General features: G+C 39.2%; 1 protein-coding gene across 3 annotated transcripts in view; it reads right to left on the bottom strand.

Annotated features, from left to right (window-relative positions):
* Positions 1–26,508, bottom strand: part of LOC134533051 (probable ATP-dependent RNA helicase spindle-E) — a 79,356-nt gene that overhangs the window by 44,767 nt on the left and 8,081 nt on the right. The window contains exons 1-6 of one of the 3 annotated variants that reach the window (XM_063370248.1): positions 16,195–16,264; positions 14,658–14,889; positions 11,414–11,623; positions 5,224–5,445; positions 4,657–4,860; positions 1,871–2,050 (exon numbers count right to left, since the gene is read on the bottom strand). In XM_063370248.1, the coding sequence (XP_063226318.1) occupies positions 1,871–2,050; positions 4,657–4,860; positions 5,224–5,445; positions 11,414–11,623; positions 14,658–14,879 (1,038 nt within the window). In that variant the 5' untranslated portion in view covers positions 14,880–14,889; positions 16,195–16,264. Of the gene's footprint in view, positions 1–1,870; positions 2,051–4,656; positions 4,861–5,223; positions 5,446–11,413; positions 11,624–14,657; positions 14,890–16,034; positions 16,170–16,194; positions 16,265–26,508 lie in introns of those variants that run through there. The other 2 variants (XM_063370238.1, XM_063370256.1) reach the window with 2 other exon arrangements.

Genomic DNA, 26,508 nt, shown 5'->3' with positions numbered 1-26,508 from the left:
TTTTTATCTCCAGAATCATTCATATTGTAGCACAAATACAATGCGGTGTTTAAATAACGTAACCTGAAAATAAACTCAACAATAACAATAAACAATCCTGGCACAGGCATCAAACAGTATTTTTAGCGTAGCGTAACACTTTTGTCTAAATAATTAATACTTCTCTCAAACCTCCGTCTTTCGATGTATCGAATGGTGTTGTGTTGCTCACGTCGCATACTACGTACGGTATAATCTATGGTTGTGCGCGCAACTGTTTGTTAACTTTGTTTTGAGAATTTAGAGGTTAGAAAATACGTTGCGTTGGTATTTGTGTATCTTTGTTCTACTACATTAATCATTTAGCTGGAAATTTATTTACCAGTTTAAGTAAATTTTGGTGTAGTAATGCCACGCTACTAGTAGAATTTATACGTTATAGTGAAAATGATACTTTAAACTGAAACCGTTTTGCATGGCGAAGATAAGATTTTTGGCGGGGACTTAAAAAAAATTTGTTAAGTGAAATATATTTTATAATAAGGAACGTTATTGTACCGGTATTATACTGTACATTTTTATTAAATTACGATTTCTTTTTCAACTAGAACAAACGAACTTCGGTAAGCTATTGAACTTTCGTTTGGCTCGAAATATTTCGCTAAAAACGAACTTCGACAGATGAAATTCTTACCGAAATCGAAAATGAAAGTAGCAAAATTTCGATTTCGGTATCGGTATACCGAACATTCGCACAACCCTACTGTTGAGTACTTGTTATGATAAAATCATCACCATCGTCAGTTCACATAGGAGCGGGGTTACTACGAATGTCACATTTTATTAAAATACATGCAACTTGCACACAGCTATTGCTGTCTCAGAGCATTAACTAAAAATGCTTGTCAAATAAATTGGTTTCTTGCTTCCTCCACTCAAAGCTTTCATAATGGCACAAGTGCTTTATTTCACAACCTCTTTTTATAAAAAATTGTAAAACTGAAAAATAGTGACAGTTTTCAGCATTCTATGGTTTGGCACATTCGGTAACCGGACAGCTCACATTCAGATTTTTTCAAGTGAACCTTTGCATTACTACACTGCTGGCATTTTAAGTTAGGTCAGAGTTTACCATTATTGTTAGTTTCCATTTCAGATCAGTGTTTCTTGTTTTGTAGCATGCTATATTTCACATTTATTATATTTGTTAAAAATATAGCGACTCTATATAATCCGGCAGAATCACACTTGACATGGCCATGGTCCAAAACAAACATGCCCGGTTAAAAAACCTTCCACCGTAACCGACACAGAAATCACTATCACTGAGGAAACACGAAGGTGCAAAGAACGAGTAACTAGGTCTGTGCGAAGCTTTGACTAAGTGAATCAACCAAAGCTCTTTTCGATATTTTTTGCTTCGCCAGGAAATTTACTATTCGTTTTATTTGAAGCTTCGTTGTGATGCAAAGCTTTGCATCTGATGTGGAGCTTTGAGTATGTTGCAAAGCCTTAAAACACTGAAAGCCTAAGATTCACTCAGTTAAAACATTTTTATGGTGTTGTACGTGTTTTACTTGAATAAAATTGGTTATTAAAAAAAAGAATATACTCAGTTTACTTTTATGAATGCTCAATATTAATATCATGCATGGTTATGTTATAATTTTTGTTGAATTACGTTTTATGTAGGGCCCTAACATTACAAACGGTTAACAATTTTCTTTTACTCCCAATCTTGCATTTTCTAAAATAAGTTTAACACAGCTTTGCCGAGAACGACATTCACAAATCAATTTGACTTTACGAATATTTCCAACGTTTGATCTGATATCGCCTCACACCAGTAAACTACGGTAGTATTCGCCACGTACACGCAAGACGCTCTCACCTCCCCCAAGATGCCCAGCTGGCACAGGTAGAAGTCCTTGATGCGGAACCTCTCGGCCTTGCTGCTCATGTCCACGTCGATGGTGGGCACCGGCACCAGCATGCACTCGCTGTCCGCCGTCGATCCCTCGAAGTACTGCTTGAACTTGGCCACGTTGAAGGTCGCCGACATGAGCACCACCTGCCCAAGCAAACGCACGCACTTGTGCAACCCGACCACTGATAGAGCGCCGGTCTGCGAGGAAAAGCAGGAAGGGAACACTTAGGTATTTTTATTTTACTTAAGTTCGCTACACGCCCGCCAACAGTCGGAGAACTTTAACTTTTGGGGTGGGCGCAACATACACGAGGATAAGGACAGTGTAAGTCCTACTGCAAGTGGCAAGTACCGCTAGGTGCAGGCAGGCAACACCCGCAGAGCGGAACCACAGACAAGCAGGCACTACGTACTTGCAGGGACTAAAGCGGACTAGAGACAAATACTGAAGTACATAAGGTATTAAAACGAGGACAGACAATACAAATACCAGTAATGAATGACGAAACACAAAATCATCATAAAAGCAACAAAATTGATGGACGACAAGTGTTTACCATATTTCAATTAGAAAATAAGGTGATATTTATTTGTTTACTTTTAGACAAGCCATGATAATAATTTCTATTTTTTTTTTCATACTTATTAGACTGTCAAGGAGATGCCCATATTTGTCTAGGTTTTTGAAATTTGTCAGTTAGTCCGTATATGATATTATTATTACTGTGAAGCTTAAAAATCATAGCCTGTAAGCAACTAAAGAAGTTGAAAAATATCTTTGGACCCTGCATTTTTCTTTGAGTGCTATGCTCCTTCGAAATATGTGAACCAGATAGTGCTTAGCGAGGGATGTTGCATAGCAGTAAGCAAATAAACAGAAACAATGATATTTTTAGAATAGCCAATGTGTAATCGTGCCAAGTAGGCACTATGTGCTTTAGTAGGGCTATAAATAAACATTTCTTAAATGCTGTCCACAAATTAAGAGATGAAATACTAAGTTACAGAAACTACTATTCATAAAGTAAATTGTAATGAAACTGCGACAAATGAATAAAAAAGAATTCTTTAAACCTACAATGAAACATAACAAGGTACATGGAAATAAATAAATAAATATATATATATAAAATATAAACAGAATCCTGACTTTAACCTGACTTTTCCAGGTCTCTCATAATTTTTCCCTGATCTTAACATGTAGTATTTTATCAAAAACAAACCAACAAACATTTTTTCACTACTTTCTAACACTGACACAACTTTACGTTGCAGAATCTCTGCTGTCCTAACATTATTTACACAGAAACAAAATGCCTGGAAAGTATTAAGTGATGTTTCTTACGTTGCTCTCCAAGGCACAATCACAGATGAATAATGCTTCTCAATCCATTGAATGTAATCTACCCAAAACAACTTGCAACAACAGCATAGCAATATAACAAGTTGGAACCCAGATACAACTTACCAGGGTTACCACAATCTTAAATCAGGTCATTACCTCACATTTTCCAGGTTTTCCCATCCACTCTAAAAATTTTTCACTGGCAAGTTATAACATTTACACTAAAATACAAATTATTATCAAAAACCATTTCAACAATCATACATAGTATGGCAACTTGACAATAAAATGCTTTACTCCTCAATATACTGTTTGCAGTATTATCATTTCCACCAACACTACGTAAAAACACTGCCAGTCAGAAAAAAGATATTTGATCAAACTTTGAAATAAAATGAAGCATTATTGAGAATTACATTTATTTATAAGTAGAGGATTTTTGTATTATTTTCATTTTAATAAAAGCTGTTTTGTAATACAAACTCCACCAAAATAACAGTAAAATTTATATGCTGCGTTTATACTGTAAAATAATAAATTGCTCCAAAACAGATACAACCACAATAATAATAATAAATTAGCAAAGCATTTTTGGTTTAGAAGTGATTTAATAAGAGATGCACTATAAAACAAATTAAATTAATATTTCTGATTCATGCACTTTGGTACAATTTTTTGTCCGAAAATAACGGCATTCCTTGAATTTCAAACATTAAAAAGATCACCCTTTTTAAAGATTTAAGTTCAGGTTAAATGCTACTTTAATTTCATGATATACCTTGCGTTTAGGTGCTACTGTATATGTTGTATTAACTGGAATTTCATTGTTATGCTGTTTTTTGACGTGGTTTTTCAGTTTTCAGTGTTATCACAATTCATCATATCATTTTTTCTCTATTTATTAGACTATTTATATATTTGATTGTGCTTCAAATTAATATTGTTGTTTTTACCTTATACATTAAATTTAAGTTAGTAAAAAATTATAGATATTATTAACGGCACACAAATTTATGATTCAAATACATTAAGTTTTAAGATAGTAAGACACTGCATAGCATGAAAAATTACTGATACAGGTTTGTACTTGTATATTGTCCATTTTCCTCTGTTTTCCACATTATGAAGACAACTTTTTGATTTCCGGAGTTCTGGTCTCCAGATTTTCCTGTCAGCAGGAACCATAAATCAACAACATAGGACAAGCCTTTGTAGAAACTGTTTAATCCAAAGATCCTGCTCAAACTAATACTACTTCCCAGACTTTCCCAGAAATTGAGACGACTGTTCCGGGTTTTCCCCATTTTGCCTCATGCTAAACACTCTGTGAGGGTATAATTGTACTTTCTTATTACCAGCAATAAGTATTTGCACAATAATGGAACATGAGCACTGCTTTACTAACCTTCACATGGCGAGAGGTGCTGTATATCAGTTTGCGCACCAGAAGTATGGCAAAATCCATGTCCATATCACGCTCGTGCACCTCATCAAGTATAACGTGAGTGTAGTTCAACAAGTTCTTGTTGTTTATTATCTTCTGCACCAATACTCCTGTAGTGCAAAATGTCATGCGAGTGTCTTGTGTTGTCTGGTTGTTTAAACCCACCTGGAAAATAATTCATAACTTATTTGGAAATGACACAAGAAAAAACAAATATCTAAATGTAAATTTTAATGTTCAACTAACATAGGATAGTTTTTGATTAATCTGTATCATTTTCCCAATCAATTAATTTCTCTTAATAGTTTCGTTTAATTATCTTAAGTGTATGCCAGAATCCACAACTATCCCACTTTAACTACTACATACCCAACACATACAGGATCATTAAATTCTGATTTATAGGTACATATAAGCATCCCCTCCACTCGCAGGTACAGAGCTAATACTCATTTTTTTGACCAACACTATCCATAACAGACACTTAAAATAAGAGTACCCGACAGATAATGGTAAAAAGGTTCTCACGTGGAATCCGACAACTGACGGAAGCTGCCATTTGCGCTCGTGGGCGACTCTGCGCGCCACCGTGATGGCAGCTATTCGACGTGGCTGTGTGATGATGATGTTGCAAGGCTTCTGCTTCTGGAAGCAGTCGTCCAGAATGTACTGCGGCACTTGCGTCGACTTGCCGCAGCCTGTGGGGCCTTGCAGGATCGTCACTTGGTTCCCCTCCACTGAACGCACAATCTGGAACATTCGACCATGGCTCTTCGCGACTGATAGCTGCACTCACCGCTACCACGATTGGAATGAAAGCAATGGCATTTGCAGATGAGTTCATGATTGGGAGAAGCTCTAGAGATGCATGGCTAAAGGGAGAGGACAAGTGTGTAGCGTATGTAGGTAAAGATAAGAAAAGCCTGGAAAAGAGAGAAAGCAGCGAAGTGGCAAGACGATGGAAGGCTACGGACAGTCTCAAGTTCTTAACAGTTCTAGCCAGAGGCTGTAAACTTCAAGATGATAATTTTAATCTGAAAAAAATTAGTGGTGATATGAGAAGGCATTATGAAATTACATATTAATGCAATAATATTAAGGGTGCCATCTGGACGCTGAAAGAAAGACACTACGTATATACAGGATGAGCACAAAAGAAGTATACAAAATCAAAAATTCATAAAATCTAAACGGTACAACATACAGGCTTCGAACCTTATATAGTTTATAGAGAATCTCTGGAAGTTTTTTTTTCACATATTACAGGGACTCGATGTGTGCTCCTCTTGTCACAGGGAAAACGTCGAGACGATATTCGAACTCATCCCACACCCTGCACAACATATCGGTAATGATGGACTCTACCGCAACTGCAATTCGCTGTCTTAGCTGTGGCAAGGATTGTGGTAGGGGCGGGACAAACACCATGTCTTTGATGTAACCCCACAAGAAGAAATCTCAAGGGGTTCAGTCTGGTGATCGTGGTGGCCACCTGCACCACACGTCATCACCAGCACCTGCTCGACCGAGCCATCGCCCAGGCAGATGTGTGTTGAGGTGTTCCCGTACAACCAGGTGGAAGGGTGGAGGTGCACCATCTTGTTGTCGGAGTCGTCTTGCAATTGAGGCAGCAACCACAAAGAAAGCATCTCGAGGTATGTAGTGCCTGTGACAGTCTTCTCCTAGAAAAAGAAGGGGCCGTAAATCTTCTCCCTCGACACTGACCTTTATCGAATCTCGTTCATGTGCGATGGTTTCATGGGGGTGTTGTGTTCCTCAAACACGAACATTGTAACGATTAACTCTACAGTTTGTGTGAAATGTTGCTTCATCGCTAAAAATTAACCTCTTTGATAGGTTTTCGTTATTCTCCATTCTTGCCAACATTTTGATGCAGAATTCCGATCGTGCTGCATAATCGGCGGGAGTGAGTGCCTGGACCATCTGCAATCTGTAAGGTTTCATGCGCAAGCGTTTACGTAAGATTTTGGAAATTGTTGTTTGTGGGATCTGCATCTCACGACTTGCGCGACGTGTTGATTGTTGTGGGCTTCGCAGGAATACAGCTCGAACACGATCCACGGCTTGCTCTCTCTGGCGCAGGAGGGCGACCAGTGGCCTATTTCATAAAACTACAAGTCTACAAGTTACAAGTAACTTTGCTAGTAACTTGTAAAAACTTTGATATTGTTGTTTCATAAAGCTACAAGTAAATACTTGTAGTTACACGTGAAATGCTACAAGTTACAAGTTAATTTTACAAGTAAATAAATGTTTTTGTTTCATAAACAAACTTGTAGCTTGCAAGCATTTGTAACTTGTGAGAAATTGCTACTAGTGTCAATACATAGGTAGAATATTGTGTAAGTCCAATTATATTAGTTGTAAATCATTAATAAGTCTATGCTTGTGTATAGAATGATATTATAACATCTTAGAATACAATGGATATTATTATATTTACCGATTCTGATGAAGATGATATAGATGTTGAGGTTATGAGGCGACCACGCAATTTTAGAGAGAGAGTGACAATGGAATTTGGCACAGTATTTGAGTATAACGAAAGGTTCCGCATGAGTGCTGTTAAACTAGAGGAGCTAGTACAAGATATAGGTCATCTATTGGATCACCCTACACGAAGAAATAAATCGTTTTCTGCAAGGGAAGAAATATTTGTCTCTCTACATTTGTTGGGAAATGGCGGACAGTACCATGCAGTTGGAGATATGCGTGGTATTTCCAAAGCAACAGTACACAGATGTATCAAAACATTTGTAAATGATGTCAATGAAATCATTTTTATCAGCATACACTTCACAACTATAACCTACAAATTTGTTACATGATAAAAACACGAATAATAGTCAGCTGACTCGTAAACTTGTAGGTATGTGTTACAAGTGCACCAACTTCTACAAGTCAAGCAACTTTCTTTGTGAAACACTTCAGATTCACACTTGTGAGAAATTCCCTTGTAACTTGTAACTAGTAACTTGTAGACTTGTAGTTTTATGAAATAGGCCACAGGACTCTTGCTTTTGCAAATGCAGCCGTTCTCTTCAAAGTTTTTGTACCAGGTTGATGTGGATACTCTGGTGGGTGGTTCTTGAAGAAAGTGTGTGCGAAACGCCCGTTGCACAGCGGTTACACATCCCGTTTTTGCTAACTGCAGGACACACCAGCTCTTCTGTTGCGGTGTAGGAGCCATTTTCTACGCTAGTACTGTCTGGCAGCGGCAGTCTACAACAAAAGAAGTGTCTATACGTCAAAAAAAACTTCCAGAGATTCTCTATGAATTATATAATGTTTGAAGCCCATATGTTGTACCGTTTAGATTTTATGAATTTTTGAATTTGTATACTTCTTTTGTGCTCATCCTGTACATTTTCCTCTATGATACTCATTTTAAACGTCCTTGAGATTTTTATTTTTTGTTTGCGCAGGAAAGGAATAAAAAGTACATTTGATGTCAGTCTGGTGCATTTAAGTGGCCCTGTACCAGCATTTATACTTTTCTGACCCCTAAAATATCACGAAAATGGCCTTTTTCAACCTACTTTTCAGAGAAGTAAAAATCGTCAGAATTTAAGGAACTCACCAGCTAGACATGCCCTGGACCTTCTTGCATTGATTCCTGCATTTTAACAGGCATGTCACGACAGAAAATTCTTAACGGCAATACTAGAGGTAAACGTCTTCATCGGCGAAACTGCTCACCGTCTTGTGACACCCTCTGTAACGGCCTCCCGCCACGCTGAAAGAGTGGAGGGAGGTAGGATGGGTTCGAGGCCTTGCCAGCGTACTGGCACATCAATTACGTCTCTTCTCACGAATGCTCACATGAAGCTAAAACTGTGAGAGAGCACGAATACACGCTGCGTAACATTCAGTGCCTACCTGTGTCCGCAAAGCGAGTTAATGTTAATACGTCATAACTAATTTATGCAGTAGCATGTAATGTTATAAATTTACATTTATTAATTTGTGTGCACGTAGAAGTGATGAATTTGGAGATGAATAACAAGAAGAAAGAGTACAGGAGATGGAATAAAGGTATCTCCATAAATAAGAAAGTGAATGTGTGGACATTGTTAAAAATTATATTCTTGATTTATATTAAATGTAATTTACTTTATCTTTAACAAAATTCTTTATTTAAAATCAATTATGTTTCGTGAGTTAATCTCTATGCATTACTTTTTTCTTTAACTTGAGGATTCTTAGATATTTTTCAACGAAAGACTACCTATTGTAGCCATTGCCATAGTACGACTTCAGGAAAATTTTAATATAATTTTTTTGTTTTATGTTCCATAGACCCCGAAACCATCATAAAAAGTTTTATGGACACGATACTGCCATAATTTTGCACAAATCATTTCCAAACTGATACATAAAATTAAGTAATAAAAATCTCGGCCAAGTTCGTTAATGGGCATAATCCCACCAACGGGGTAAAAATGGGGATGGTCTTTTGATAAACACATAAATTGCATAGTATGACAAATATTGCATTGTTAACATATTATAACTCATACGAGTAATACCAAAAACCTTTGACTGAATACATTTTTGATATGACCAACCATAACTGCAAGGGATGGAAAAAAACATGAGTTCGAGGACCAAAATATTCATAACTTCCTTAGTGGCATACCTATAATTTTATACAAAAAGTTTTGTCTGGAACCATTTTTTATAAGACAAACAATAACAATGGTAGAAATATAAAAAACTCAATTTCCATACCATGTACACTATTAAATCTATTCTTATTTATCGTAAACCTAAAAAAATAAAAATAAAATATATAACAATTAATTTTAAATCTTCTAAAAATTATCTAAAACTTTGGTCCAAAACAATTTTTGATTAAACTGCAAGGGATTGAAAAAACCTCATGTGAGAATTAAAACCTTGTACACTATCGAACCCATTTCTTATTTTTGTTTAACTTTCTAAATAGTAAATATTGCCAAAAAGTTTGTGTACAGTAAATTTTTATATAACCAGCCATTACTGCAAGGGGAGGAAATAACAATGATTGAAAGACAAAAAAGAAATTATAATTTTTTAGTAGATAAACTATCAAATCCGCAATAATTTATTGCGAAAATTCTAAAAATTATCCAATACCTTTGGCTGAAACTATTTTTGATAAGACAAACTATTTAGGCTACCGCAAAAACAGGGATATAAAAAAATTCAAAACTTCCTATATAATCTGTTAAAATTTATTCTTAATCATTTTCATATTACCTTAAAACTTTGGTCCAAAGCTAATTTTTGTGTGACCACTTATTAGTGCAAGGTATGAAAAATAGTTTTTGAAGGTCAAAAATACATAAATACCTTAGAAGGCATTACATGAAATTCATTCTATGTTATATTCAGTGCTGGCTAAATTGAATGAAAATCTTTTAAAACAGTTTTGTGGCATGGAATATTGAACAACGTATAGGATATTATTACATTAAATTCTTTATGTGTTCCAGAAGTTTCCAGAACATTTCCTTTCCAGAAACAATAGTTACTTCGAAATCTACCAAAGCATGTAGGCTTTGCCGAAAGGGATGGATTAATTTTTTTTTTTTTTACTCAATTTGTCATACTGACCAAACTGTGTGGTTCAGTGCTTAGGTACAAAGAAAATTGAATAACATAAATTACTTTTGCTGTAAGGTACAATTTTATTTTGTTACCTGAAGATTTAATGATCATTGAATTCATATTTTGCTTTAAAGATGTAGCATTCAGAAAACATTCTGTTAGATTTGTTTCAGATGATGAAACTGTTAGTAATAAATGGTATTCAGAATATCTCAACTACTAACTTCAGTCTGGAAATTTGCCTGTTTGCCAATGTTGTATTTCTCACATCCTTGTGACTGAATAAAACTGCCTGCATCACATGTTCAGAAATGCTGTAATTTAGTAACTGATTAAAATTTAAAAAAAAAAAATAGAGGTAAAAATTAAGGAAAATTTCAATAGTTAAACATTTATGGTATTAAAAGATTGTAAATTAAAATACTCACTCATAGCACGGCTTTACTGGTGGCACCACAGAGGTTTTCAAGTAGTTTTGCGAATAACCGAGAAACAATCACATTGAAATCAACGGTCTATGTATAGTAGTGTCCAAGACATGTATTTCTAAGACAATGATTCTGACAATTATTTACACGCACGCTGTCACAATTGTCTGTGTGACAAATACAGAATACCTTACAGTGTTAACATGTTACTATTAACCAATAAAATTACGTAAGTATTTTGCAATATTGCACCACAAAACATGTGTGTAATTGGCACGCCAACAATGGCAAACTGAACTAAAGAAGCGAAGAGCGATTCAGGCGCATGACGAGGCGACGGCCCCAGTCGTCTCAAGGCCAGCAGTACCGGAGGGGGAGGAGGGAGGGTACTAAGAGCAGTGGCAGGGAGAGGGAGAAGAGAAGAGGAGAAAAGGACATGGCAGAAGAGGGTGGCGAGCAACAGTATACTTCCTAAAACTGCCACCCAGCTCCGAGCAAGTATGATATGTTATATACGCTGTAGCATGTTACGCTCCAGCCGAACGGCACCCTTAACACACTAATCAATAATTTAAAGTAAATGGTTCAATAAAAAATTACTGCAAATTTAATGGTAATGAAAATAGAGGACAATAGAAAAAAAGAGGTTGGGCTATAGATGCAATTAATAGCATTACCATTTCTCTGTTCTTGTATATCGGTAGAGAACTGTCCACAGTGTGCGTAAAGTCGTACAAATTGTACACATCCGTATCCCCGGGATCCAAGTCGCTCAAGTCTGGAAGGTTGGTCGCTAGAGACACAGTCGTATCAATTCCTTCCATGTCGATTCCTGAAGGTCCTGGCACGCTCCTCTCGGAAGGCTCCGGATCTCGGATCTGCATCGTCTGCAAAACAATTCAAAGTTTAAATTTGTACACTCACTTGCTCAAGGAACTCACAAGTATCAGTAAATCTGTAAAAATATATACAGTACAAAGGTATTTAATCTGAAACATGCAGGACCACAACATCATTGGGTTAGAGATTTTGCCAGATTATAGAGCATCAAAGTTTTAATGGGAATACCAATTGTGAAAATGTACATGTGTAATGTAACCCCCTGAAAACAGGAAAGACTGCATTTAAATGCAAACTCAGGTGAACTAAAAATGCCGGCAGCGCAGTAATGCCACCTGGCAACCAAGGTCAACAGCTGGAATACACTTGAAGGTATCTGAACTGAGCTGCTCGACTGGTGCTGAATGTGTGAAACCATTCAATCTCAGATTAATGACCTCTCACTGTATACTTTATTTTATAAATATGAACTACTGATTATGTCCCAATGTCATGTACACTATATATTAACCAAGCACTAACAGCATGAACAGAACAGAAGCATCGAGATGAGATATTAAACGAGAGGGATGGTTACCAAACAGAAAGCAAGGGGGTTCAATATCCCTGTTATGACAGTATCAGCACCATCTACTGTGCCGCCAACTAGTATTTTTGGCACAATTTTAAATTTCAATTTTTTTTAAAAATTAAATAATGTCACCAGTCATTCTTTGCTGCAAGAACTTAAACTTGTTCCTCCTCCTATACACTCTCATTGAACCTTTGTCAGACCTGTCTCCCCAAGTTTCCCTAGCCCTAGATCCGATTTTTGCCGAGTCTTTGCCAATCAGACTCAGTATCGTTTTATCACCGCCTTGGCACACGAACATCGCCTGTAATTCACCTCCGATCCATGACGAGAAATGCTATGACTTACAAGCTCTCAGGGCAAAACCTCGCCTGACGCGAGCACTTCTTGACATGATCGTGAATCATCTTCGCCAACTTTCAGTCACGCCTCCGGGTCCTGTAGAGCCTCTTTCCCACTGTCATCAGCAGTTCCCACACCCCCCACCTCTCCAAGTTTTCCTGGGAACACTGGCACAGAGCAATGGCCAGGGTCTGCCTCTTCCCAAGGCCACGACACTAGTCCCAAATGTACATGCTTATGCCACCTGGCGGTAGTTTTGCGAATCACTTCCCCTGGGTGTTTGAACACCCGCTAAACACCTGCCCTCTGGCGTCTCCTGCAGTAACCAGTACCCCGTAGTTCCTTCCCAGGCCACCAGAGCACTGGCCCAGTCTGCCCCATAAGCTACATGCTGCTAGTGGCCGCCTCGCGTGAGTCGACCTCTACTCGGTTCAGCTACACCTGAGTAGGTCGTGTTGATATCGGGCAGTACCACCAACTTCAAGATATCGAAGTCTGCTTCCTCGACAAGCACCTCGGTAATCTTCGGAACCTTTTAGTTCGAAAGCCAAAGCCTCCCTCCTTTCTTTCTTTAACGTAACCTTTTTAATTACGAGTGTCTGCTGCTTCATACTTACTGCGCGCCGTGATTCGGGACTGACTGCTCCGAATATACATCATCGGGACGCCTCTCTGTTTTTTTTTAAGATGTGATCAAACTAGACAAGGGATGATTCCCACAACAGTAGTGTTTAGGCGTTAGTCAGTCCGTATAGATCTAGCTCGTACAAGTAGTCATAGTAAACAACTAATTTTTTTTAAATCATGAATCATCTGCGGCGGGTCTGTGTGCTCAACGCCCGAGCAGATCCTGGAAGACATCACCCTGTTTGACAGGGACCAACTACCAGGGTACAAGTACCGAGCACTTTCCAAGGACCAGATCAGTCTCCACGGGCCGGATGACTAAGGCCCTCTAACGTCCCGTCAGCTGTTCCACTTCATCCAGCAATTTTCAAACCGCCAGCCCTTCAGTTTTTAAAACCTTTTCGGACTAGCATCCAACCACGACGTTTCTCAGATCAGACAGCCAGAAGTTTCCTACAACTCTTTAACATGTTTATTGTCACTAACTTTATTTAAATTATGTTAATTATCTATACAATTGTCTAATAAGGGCCAGCCCATTCTTTTAATAATGTGATCTTAAATCCATGTTGTAAACGTTTTTTGTTAATCAACTTATATTATATACTTATATTATATAATGGAAAATAATCAAAAGTAAAATTAAAAACAGAGGAACTAATAAATGTCTAGACGAAATCATATGATGCCTTCAGAAACCAAAATATCCACTGGTTGCCCACCCAGTCATCAGGAGAGTGAATTGTAACAAAGTTAACTTGAGTTTACTCTGTTGAGACTGACGAGGTGTAACTCTACATTGTTATTCATTTTTGTGTGTTTATTTGAAATTTCAGCAATGGTTTAACATTATTTTTAATGTGGCTGACCAAACCTAACCTAACCTTTGACTTCAGTTAAAATACCTAGATAAAGACCTGGGCTCAAAAAAAAATGCCAATTTTTTCCCCTTTTTGTCTGAAGGTTTTCCAGGGTTGCCTACATTTTCAAAGTTGTAGGTTATACTAACAAAAGTGGAGAAAAATGTGCTTACTTTAGGTCAGCTACACTCAATACAATAAAAGCATTGTGAAAATACTCAACTTCTCGCTAAAGTAATTTTTCAGAATGTGCACCATAATAGTAAATAAGACCTTAATGTAACATAATTTGAACACAACCAAGTAACTGTATGGTAACTGTACCTTCACACAAAGAAAATGAAATGAAATGAATTACCTATCAGGATAAATAAAGTGTTAGGAGTATCACACCAACCCGATGGAAAATAAATGAGTTTAAATTATAGATATTATAACAATTTATTATATTTTATTTACTGAACTTATTTCTAATCAGTGGTTATTTTCAACATTTAACTAGAAAAAAATATAATACATTCTCAGCTAATACTTTGACTTTTGGAACAGGAGAAAAGTTTGCTTAGCAAACCAAACTTAAAAAAAAATTCCTTCAAATCTTTTGCCAATGAATTTTCATATCATTCATGTTATTTTTCTTCACAGGACTCACAGGAAGAATTATTGCTAGGTAATACATACAGCAGCCATCTTCAAGATTTCACTCTTTCGGATATTATCCACATACTCCTGGCCCCGATCGAGTTGCTTCAGCTTTTCCAGACGGACCAAGTAAGGATCACGCTTGTCCTCCGGCACTGCCTGGACATGGCCTCGTGTGATGCCACCGTCGTAGTATATCGTTTCCACCGGACGTAAGTTGAAGAAGTCCGCTATCGCATCTCCCGGGCGCTTGGCCGCCATTTCCTGACACCTAACGTTTAAAGAAACAAAATTAATGGGTAAATATTTACCAATTAATGTAGTGTCTACTCTGCTTTACTGTATATTAACACAAATAATCTAAGCCGTTAATTGCTACATTAGAATTTTAAAAATAATTTTGCTTTTGATAACCTTCAAACTTGAATTAAGACATCATCTTACCTACCTAGAATCATGATTGCTGAACTACATGGTTTTTCCGATAAGCTACTAATGCTGATACTTATTATACAAGTAATCAGCATTGATATGTAAAATACATTTGGCCTATATTAATGAAAAAATTAAAATATACATATATTTTGGCAGTTATTTCATATCTTCAGTTGTTTCATAATCGAGTGATGAATTTTGCTAGTGGCCAGATACACAGAATTGACGATCAAGAATGTTTTGTCTTTTCAATCATAACTATGAGAATATACGAAAGTAAATCATGATACACTTACATGACCAAATTATACAAATTTTAACTAGTATCTGCAACCAGGTTAAATGCATGGGTGCATTACTGTGAAAGTTTCAATCACAACAATCTGAGTGCTTGTTAGTAAAAAGTATATTTCTATAAATTCCCATCTATAATAGCTATGTCCCAAATTGTGTCAAACACTGATCACTGATTGGTCCACATGACCCTCTGACAGGTGTGGACAGTGGTCCGAATCTCCCAGGTCCAAACACATTGGTTAACTTGGACTTGTTGTCCCAATCTATGTCCTTTGGTAGCACAGAACAATAACAACACTCATGATATTTGCAGTTTTCAGTTCCAGTTTCAAAAATGACCTCTTAAACAGAAAAGGATGACTAAATATATCTGAACTACCACAGAATCATTATCCTCAATTATTCATCTCCGTCATTGTTGATGAATATGTAATGTGTATAAATGCACAAGTCAAAAATATAAATTAGTTGTAAAGTTACGACTCAGACATGGAAAATTCCTTTAACGTTTATGAAATAAATTATGTTTTATCGCAGGGAAAAATGTGAAAAGTAATACGAAAAAATAAATATTTACTAAAATGTTACATGTGTTTACAAGCCTCATAACCAAAAAATAATTCCAAACTTATAAGCTACAAGAACTATGATGACATAGAATAAGAAAGTATCAACAATACATACTTCTCAAAGCACACTAACTTTCTAACAACAAGCGATTTTGAAAAACATAATAATACATCATTCTCCCTAAATCAACGAGCATACATGCATTTCGCATTCCCTAAATCCATTCAACAGGTATCTTCCATAATCCATATATTAACTATATTCTGTTTCTTACACTTGAACGGTTGGGTTAGCTACACTAATAAGATATTAAAAAAATTTGAACACACTCTGAAAACATACTCAAAGACAAAACAAGAACAAATAGTTGAAGATAAAACGAAAATTAGAGCTTAAACCATTCAAGAAATTGTCGTGTACTGCAAATGGCCTCGGCCCCATGTGCGAGTACGACATGCTCCCCTCTGAAACCAAAATGGCCGCGTCCCAAAGAAAGCAGTATCCTACAGGCTTCTCTACACCAGCTTTGGGGTATAGGCAACAAGTGGTGCCGCAATCAAAACATAGATAGCATCAAGCATTATTGACAATTATTACAGTGCATACGTATTTTATATTTAATGTACAATGTAAGATGCTTGTCAGTGCTATGTGACGTAATAACTACATAGGGCGGTATTCCAAGACTTTTTAGTAAGGTAGCGAATATACACGGCCTTGTTGAGCAACTGCCGTACCCTAACTCGCGGGTCATATTCCAAAACGTGTCGTAACTGAACCCCTGTAAGGTATCATAACCTGCATGCCTAGAGCATAATATATAGGCTTTGACCTGAGACGCACTTAGAGTCTTCCCTACCCAGACTAGGGATGCAACATCGCTCTTAAAAACATCGATATCACGAACATCGATGTTCAAACGAAAAAGCATCGATGTAAAAAAACATCGTTCTGACAACCGATACATCGATGTTTTAACCGATGTTTTTAAATATCAGGAAAAACATGCCAAAATGATTTAAATTATAGTATGTAGCGAAAAACCATACCTACTACAGGTTCCTGACCACAATATCCACAAGATAGCTGTGAAAGTTGAGCGGTGACCGTAACATTATATAGCGGAGAAATAAAGATAAAGGTGTACTGCACTGCCCTTAAGTGGTTTCAAGATTCTGTATCGGTTGTTTTATGCCTAAAAATTACTCCAAAAACACGCCTTTTAGCCATTTTCACTCTACTAAAAACACAGTTTAAAAACTTAATCCGCATTCAAAAGTACCTTTCGGCATTCAGCGAACACTTAAATGCTTTTCGTAAACATACCCCACTCGGATATCTTGAGTAGTTTTCAAATCACGTTTTTCCTGGCGAAGCCGGGGGGGGGGGGGGGGGGTTAGGGGTTCAATCCCCCCCTTAGCACCAAATCTTTAATTAAATTTCTTATCACTAAACAAATTTCATATTAAAAATTAATAAAATTTTTACCATTACAATATTTAAATTTAAGTACCGAAAACTGCTGAAATAGCACTATTTTACACATTAAAATCCAAATTTTCCCGGGGGAGGACACCGGACCACCCACTTTAATACAGGGGGGCGGGGGCCATGCTTCTTAACACCCCCCTATACACAAATCCTGGCTACGCCACTGACCGTATGTGTGCCCGGGCAGCCTGCAGCCTTAAGACACAGGCTTACTTAAAATAAAATTACCCTTGTTTTTTATGTTTTTAGTTATCATTTCGTGAATATATTGTAAATAGTACAGATCATGAGAGATCTATCTATCCAAAAACCATTGCGATACGACATTTAGTTATCAAGAAACTTTTTTTTAATTTTATATACTTATAAAACTTACATTTTTAAGTATAAATAAATGTTGTAAATGCTAAACCATTTTGGTTGGTATCCTTATTTTTTTTACAGTATTTGAAGAAGTCTATATTCATTTAAAAAATAACTATTTTTTTACACAATTTATTTTTAATTGGAAAAAAAATTAGGAAAAAGCATGAAGTGTATGTGCAGGTTTAAAATGTAACATTAATTTTCTCGATAGAGCTAGCGAGACCGTATCGGTACCAATTAATAGCTTGTATGTACAACAAGCTATGAAATTGTCCATAAAGTCTCGCTGCTTTTTTCCTTATATTTTTCAAAATTTAAAAGAAAATTCTTGTGTAAACAAATTTTTTTTAACGGTACCTATTTATTTTTTCCAAATAATTTTACACATCTTAAAGTACTGGGAAAAAATTGATACTGAAATCAACCAAATAGTTCAGTAGGTATTTACAACATTTTTGATACCTACTTAAAAATGTAGGTTTTTATAGTAAGTATAGATAGTTAAAAAATTGTATTTTAAAAACTAAATGTATCGGAATGTTTTTTTTATATATTCAATAAATATTCATGAAATGATAGCCAAAATATTATAAACAACTAGGGTAATTTTAATGATGAACGATGTCGATGTTTTGGACTTTTTCGTCGATGCATCGGCGATGTATCGCTCTTCAAAACATCGATGCTAACATCGATGTTTCATGAACGATACATCGATGTTTTGAAAACATCGATGTATCGTTTGCATCCCTAACCCAGACCCCTCTCAAACACACTTAGTAATTAGTTACGTTAGGAAAAAAAAAGTATCAGATCGACTGCCGGTTTAATAAACGAGGACTTGTGCGAGGCTATAAAGAGTTGTACTTCGTGGAATCCATCGTAATTTTAGCTTATTTTTTTAAAACAATGGAATTATAATTTGAAATAAAATATTTAATTTTGGTTGTACAAGAATAAACGATGAAATTTTGGCCGTATTTATGTTTGCTGTTTTTTAAGATATTAGGGGGGGGGGGGGGGAAATTGTAATCGTAAAAGTTCCGTTAAAGTTCATTAAAAAGGAAAAAATATATATATATACAGTTATGGCTCAAATCGGCAACAGATAGGACACCAAAATACAGTGCCCTAAAAATAAGGGACTGGCCGTGTTCTATCGAGCACTTGGAATATGGTTAGGGTACAGGTATTGTATATTCAACACCTAAACCCTTATTTTTTTGTCTTGGAATACGGCCCATAGTGTTCTTGATTGCAGGTTACTGGTGGGACAAATGATGACATGTTTTATAATGTGTATCACTTGTATCAGTAACCATTGTATGGAGGAGTGGTATTTAAGCTAGGTATAAATTTACGAGAGCCTGGCGTTACACACACTTCTAAAGCTGCACAACGTCGGCAGGAGGGGAAGAGAGAATGTGACTCTCGGAACCTCGTGCCATGCATGAAAGGTCTCGGTGCGTCGGCTGATGGAGAGAGAAACCTGAACGAGTGAATCGGTGAGTGACTGGAGCAACAGTCAACTTCGAAGGCTGCGCAATCGCGCAGGGCACTGGCTGTCTGCGGGAGCGGACTGACAGAATCCCGCGTGGTTGCCTGCTAACTAACCTCTTTCCTACAGCGGAACTCTACACTCTTCACGATTATATGCCTCCTCGGCGACTGGCCGGGCATATACCTGTTGGGGGGTCACTGTGCTGTCGCGCGTGGCCTTGGAGCTTAACACTACACTCACACAACGAGATTAACTAGGCCACTTTTGACACAATACCTTACAAGCCTCTAAATACAGACATCACGACACTTCCATACATCAGTTAGCCACCTAACTGAGGGGGAAAGGGTGACCTTCCTCCCGCCTGACATCTACACTAAATAAATTAAAGCCAAGCACCACAGCGACAGCTACTTAACTACTTGCAGGACCGTGAGCCACTATTAATCTTAAAATCGAACACTTTGCGCCCTGCCGTCATTTATAATGATTCGAATAAAGTGACAGGGTCGCAATCTTGAATTGACTCCCCACATAGCGACTTATGGGAACATAATAGTTCATGGTATCGCTGTCACACGCTCCCACCCGAGCATATGAATAAATGGCGGACCTAACCAGAGATCACTACCCCAAAGAAATCTGGAGAAAATAAAGCAGGATTTTGGAAATTGGCTTATTGCTTTCTGCTCTCCTCTCCTCTCCACTCCCTTCCCCTACCCCTATCATATCCTCACCCCTGCTCCCCCTCTCTGCTCACACTCTTCCCTCCTCTGGAGCGGCCCTCGGGAGTTCGCTCTAGACTCCCTTCCCCTGGAGTGGCCCTTGGGAGCCCGCTCTAGGGCTCCGACTGATACCCCTTTCTCGTTCCTTACCTGACCCCTCCCCTTCATAGCCCCTCTCAGCATTGGGCACTACCCGCCTGCAGGAGCTGTTCGACGACAATGTGTGAGTGCACTACGCCCAGGGGGTCTTTCACCCCACCTCACACCACTCCAGCACTGGACGCTGTTGCCAGGACACGTCAAAATATAATTAATTGTTCTAAATAGTTAAAGATTTCAATTTAATACTTCTGTTGCTGACCATCCAAGGGATGGTCAGAAAATTTAAACAAAATTTATTGAGTAATACGTAAATAATTAAAGTGCCCACCTTTTTTTTAAATTCGTACCACTTCACTAATCGGTGCGTCTTCTACTAGCACAGAATTTATGGTCTATCGCCACCTCATAAAGGCGTGGGCGACAAGCCGTGTGCGGAAAATAACCTTTGCTGCGTGGTACATTTAGTTACCCAATGGTTTATATGCTTTTCAGGAAATAGTATACAATAATTAATGCAACTGAAATGTATGATCTACATTAACATAGATAATTTCCTTTCCGCAACTTGGGCTCAATCAGTCATAGGATCGATCTTTGTACACTCATCCAGTTGACGTCGACCCAGGTGTATCCCCTGCTCTTAGAGTCCGTTATGCTGCGCCAACCCCTAATCCTCCCCTGCCCCGTGCAGTGAATGTGTATTGTGTGAAACAATTTTATATTCAAGAACATGTCATTTTTTTTTGTTTGTATAATATATTATAATTATTTTTTCGTGAACTTTTGTTATTATAATTATATGTCTTTCTAAAGTATAATGTTAACTGCTGTAACTGGGCGACGAAGCCGAGGCCAACACCCGGAATCTCTCCGAGCGCTGCTCGTGTCGCGGAGGGGGGGGGGGGGGGGGGGAGGTCGGTGTGAGAGGCAGATGCGCGGCAGGAGGGGGCAGTAGTCTTCTGGCGGCCGAGGAATGCGGTCGCATGGCGAGACGAGTGCGGAAGCGATACGTGAGCCAGAACTGGTGAGACTATATCAGGGCTGTCGGGACTTTCACGTTCACGGGCGTTACGCTATCGGTCATCATTGTAACTAATTTAATTGTAAATAAGTATTTTCTTGGTTTTGTTGAGGCGGGACATTTCGCGCATCGGCGGACACGTGCGTGTCAAAACGGGACGGACTTCACGTCGCCGGCGACGCTGTTCCAACTTAATTGGTTTTTCACTATCATAAAGAAGGGGCAGAGACAGTTCATCAGTCGCATAAAGAACCAGGGGGTGCAGTCTGCACTTGGCACCTGCCCAACCCCAAACACGGGCAGCCAAGCCTCACTCCGCGGAGGGACGGGTGTTGTGCCGCAGATTGCCCATGTACCTAGATTACGCGAAGGGCTCAATAAATGCTTGTGGTCAAACTGTCGAAACATCATTGTAGCTCGGATAGTGTTTATTTCCCCGGCCACGAGGCCTGAACCCTCCCTGAGAATACTACGCAACCCGCATCACGGGGGTGATATCCGGGGCTACGACACAGTTTTCTCTGTAACTGCAGCATTCCTAGATGTGAGTTCACCCTACGGGACCCATCATCCTTTGTCACCATTCAATATTATTTTTCTGCGGTACCATAACTATCCGAAACTCATTCATGAGGCCCCACTGCTAGTCGATTTGGCAGGTTTCATATACAGGCCACTAAATTATAAATTGCTCTTTTTGGGGGTTTTCTCTCCCCATTTATGAAAACTCTGTATGAGCATGTGTTGATACCTAAGTTTCACTTTAAGTATATTATAGCCTTATAGGCTTTTACAGCTTCGCCCCACTTAAGGGTCGTTGTCTAGGAGCAATCAGTACTTGAACATTGTTTTTTATGTGTAAGTCATAACTAAAACCCATTATACATAATTCAGTATCACCATTTGTAAACCTGCCCTAATCTCATTCCGTGTTTAGATGTAAGTGAACCCGAAAATGTGTTGACTCCACTCCCACTGCCTGATTAAGTTTTAAGTGAATTCTAAGTTGAAAATGATCTCAGCAGGCAAAAACGGAATTCGAACTCGTGGGTGCAGGCAGGAGTGTGTCGCGATTTTAATACTGCCCGGGCTGTTCAGGCCACCCAGGACGCCTTGAAAATAATCGGAAAACCGACTGGAAAGATACTGCACTTTATTAAGACTGTTACACTGCCGTCACCCGACCTATGTGAAAGGCCCGGGGGGTACCTGACGGGCGCTACGGGCGTCGCGGTGCTCTTGTTGTCCGGAGGGGCGCCAGGCTAGCGGGCTGCTAGGCCGTTGGTGTTGGGTCGTGGGTACTCTGCCCCCGCGTGCCCCGCCAGGTACATGGCTTCAATCTACCCTGAATGGCTCTCCCTTGATTGTGAAGGCCGCTCGGCCATGTGGAGGACGGGAGACTCCGGAAAATTAGTATACACGAGTTGGTGAGAATTACCTTTAATCTAGTCCCGCTACAAAACACTCTCACCAACACTTGGCGACGTCTAGCCGTTACACAATTAACACAGAAAAAACATAACACTACGCGACACTAATGGTTACCGCGGCAGTCTCGCGGGACGCGGGTCGATGCTCGCTGGAGACGGCCAGTGCCGAACATTAACGGGTGCAGGGGGGGCTCTATGAGCGGGCTCCTAAATTCGGCGAAACACTTACGTAAGTGATACGATCTGCAGCACGGTATCACGGTGAAGACGGTCGGGATAGGCCCGGTTCCGTAAAATACGCGCGGAGTCGACGTGGGCAGCTATATATTAATGAGGTTTAAATTTAAAGATTTAGTATAGAATAAAAATTAATCAATGAAAGAAACTTGGATGCTGCCCATGGACACACGTCTGTTCCCAGCGCGGAGTGGTTCGAGACTGCTGGACATGGCCGCCTCGCAAGGAAGTGAAACTTTCTCTTCTTTGTGAGTCGGCGTCAAAAAACTTATATTAACTTAATTTGCTCTATTATAAGCTAAAAACACGTTCCAGGTGCTCAATTAAAAGGTAGCACCTGGTAATTGTGTGCTTAAGGCTTAACAACTGTTTTATAGTAGTATTTAATTATTTGAATTGTGGCATCAAGTTGGCGACTGTAAATTTATCAACATATTGTCTCACTGTGAGCTGTTTTAGTTGGATTTCTTCTAATCTGACACGATCATAGTCACGGGCATTTTAATTAAGGCCAGTGGCCGCGGTGACTTTTAATGAGGTTTGTTGTCTATTGGGGTCACGCCCGGGACGCTCGCCTGACTCAATCCGGCTGGGCAAGGGGCGCGCTCCGAAAACGGGATACGGTACTGGCGGTGCGGAGCACGGGCTTAAAGGCCATGGTCGGTACGACGTCAACACTTGCTCGTCCAATGCCTGGCCGTGTCTGTTGTCAGACCATCGCTTCACGATAGGCTCGATACCTTGACGTAGCGCGCGAACAGGATTGGTTGCAAACTCGTGTCTAATGATTTATCCTGTTACCGTGGTTAACACGAATGCTGCGGCAAACTAACGCGGAACTGATATACTGCAACTGTTTATGTGGTGAATGACGGTAAACATAGTGACGCCGACCCAACTGTCTCCCCGGCTCCTTCAGGCCGTTATGCCTCGCCAGCGCCATCTCGTGTTTAGTGCGATGCAAGTGTAGGTGATGTGCGACGCGCAACTTTCTTTACAGGATTTGACATTTATCTATACTAATATTAGAAATCTGAAGAGTTTGTTTGTTTGTTTGAACGCGCTAATCTCAGGAACCACTGGTCCGATATGAAAAATTATTTCAGTGTTGGCTAGTACTAAATAGGTCATCTAGTTGAAAGGATGTTTTAAATTGTCGTGAAAACATAAATACATGTGATTTATATAGGGCACATCCTACATGATGTTGACATCGTACAGCCGAAGGCCACCCCAAAGCCCGACCTGCACCCGCCAGTACTCGGCTCCGCTAATGGAAAGCACCCCTAGCCATGACCCACCTGAGTCAAGTGAGCAGACCGCAGCCCAAGGTAGAGAATAGCGAACCATTTTAATTACGCATGCAACGCACTCCCCGTGCCTACAAAATTCCCCACACAATAATAACGTAATCAAAAACAAACAAAAGCCCCTAATTAATAGAGTGCGACGTAGGAGTGCCCGGGTCACTCACGCGTAGTTTTATACTAAAACAGCTGTGAGTGCAACCCTTGCGGCCTTCAGCCTATATTCAGTAGTGAAACGTGTGACGTAACCAAACCACCCCAAATTAGCATTATCATTCGCCACTGGAGTAGTTATCAAGAAACAGACAGTCTCCAGTTTGACTCTAATATTCAAACTTATTTTAGACAAACTTATTAAATGTCAATTCTAAAACATATATAGATATTAAGTTAATGATTAAGTTTTATTATGTGAATTTAGAGCCACTTAAAATTAGTTAATTATATAGATTTTTACGAATAACGGAACTTTAAAAACTCTGGCATGACAGGGAGCTCACCCCTCCCCTCGCGCCAGGGCCAGACGCCACTACAGCGCGACTCGCGGACCGGGATGGACGCACATCCCACGGGGAGCCAGCATCTCTTTGTTTCACCGAACGTCCATCTGGTAATTATAGTCACAACCAAAACCATTTTTAAAGACTCCCCGTGTGCGCCCGGTCCTTTTCTGGTGTAGGGCCTAACCCAGCCGCGTCAATTTAACACACCCCACACAAAGCATTACGTGGGGCCGTGCAGTATATGGTACGGGCCGTCTTCCGCCACCCCAGAACTTTAGTTAATCGCCCAGTGCACAGGCACAGGCTACATCTAAACTTAAACGTGTTTTAATTTAGTAGCGAGCCGCGGTCCACACAGGTGGGCCCGCGCGTCGCAAGTTACCGATTACGAGATTAGCCGATGCTAATCGAACGCTCTCCCTCAACTGCGACTGGCGTGAGGACTTATTAAGTAAACACACGTAGAGGCACGCAGGTGTCCCTCTCAGATATAGTGTGCAGTGTAATCGTGTACGTAAAAGCACCACAGAGTGCCGTTTTGTCAAGTGTAATTGTAATAATAGTGTAATTAAAACTTCTACGTGTTCCGTAGCCTCACTGGCAGTCATGTACCGCCGAGTAGACCTCGCGCCCAATGTAATGAACCAGTGTAAATCGTGAACAATAAAACTTCCACCCCGCACCTCCCGTGCGCGACGTGCGACCCGTAGAACAACCAGAACAGTGTATGTAAATTAATCTAAACAACCCAACATAATCAGGAAACAAATTCCATCACCGCCGACGGTTCTAGCGGACCACGCTGGGGCAACGAACCCACGACCATCACACGGTTAGACACCGAGCTAGCCTGGCGCCCTCCCGGAACAGAAATCTCTAAGAAAGCCAGCCACCCCGCTAGGACCTGCGCCCGACCTCGAACACGATACCGCGGCGGACGGCAATGTGTACTTAGGTGTGATATTAACGTGAGTAAATCCGACTCATTATGCTACATTGAAAAGACAGTTTTCCTGCTCAAAACGTAATTTCATCCTGTCAAACACGTACATAAACATTGATTTTTGTGTCGAACTAAGTAAAGCCCTGCAGAGACAAACATTTTTAAGCCAATTACTATTATGTTTTACACATTCCTAGTTATAACCCAGAGGTGAAATGAGACGGAATTCTCATGATGGTCTACCTTCCCTACACACTGAATTCAGCCGAGGTACACTATTTTAAATTAACTGTCAAAGATAATAAACTATATTTTGATACACTATCTTCGATCTAAGAGTGAGAGCAATGGACATAATAAATTAAATTAATGAACTTTTACTGTATTTGTAATGTGTGCAACATATCTCCTGTTTGTTTGAGAAACATAAGAGTATACCACTGGCCAAGCCAATAATTTCCTATATATTTACTTTATTAAAGATTATTTGATTAAACCTATTTTATTTTATTATTATTTCACAGTGTATATGTTTTCAACAACCCTAAATCTACATGTTTTCACTCTTGTATCAATATTAGATCGGAAGTGTTATATTTTTTTTTCTCTTATGTATTCCACTCGTTGATTCCACTACACTTGTTCTATTTTGTTAACGAAGTTAAGGTCTACACAAGAGTGGCGCCCAGAAACAATTGTAAAAATCAAAGAGTCTCCACTGAACAGAGTGACCCTAATAAGGAGTCGATTTATGCAAACACCTACTCATAACACAGCAGTTATTATAAATATTCATATATATTCAGAGTATTATCCACAGTATTGTGTAGTAATAACTATGTTTTCAACAACGTGGTTTCTTAGGGCGCGGTTACACGGGACCCTGAACTACTTCAGGTGAACATGTTTAAGTAAACACGTTTACAAACGCGAAAGTGTACGGTTACACGGTCGTTGCTGAA

This window comes from Bacillus rossius, chromosome 1 (genome assembly GCF_032445375.1).
Source record: "Bacillus rossius redtenbacheri isolate Brsri chromosome 1, Brsri_v3, whole genome shotgun sequence".
Classification (NCBI taxonomy): Eukaryota; Metazoa; Arthropoda; class Insecta; order Phasmatodea; family Bacillidae; genus Bacillus; species Bacillus rossius.
Note: the sequence above shows the minus strand (reverse complement) of the source record. Positions and strands in the feature narration are given on the sequence as shown.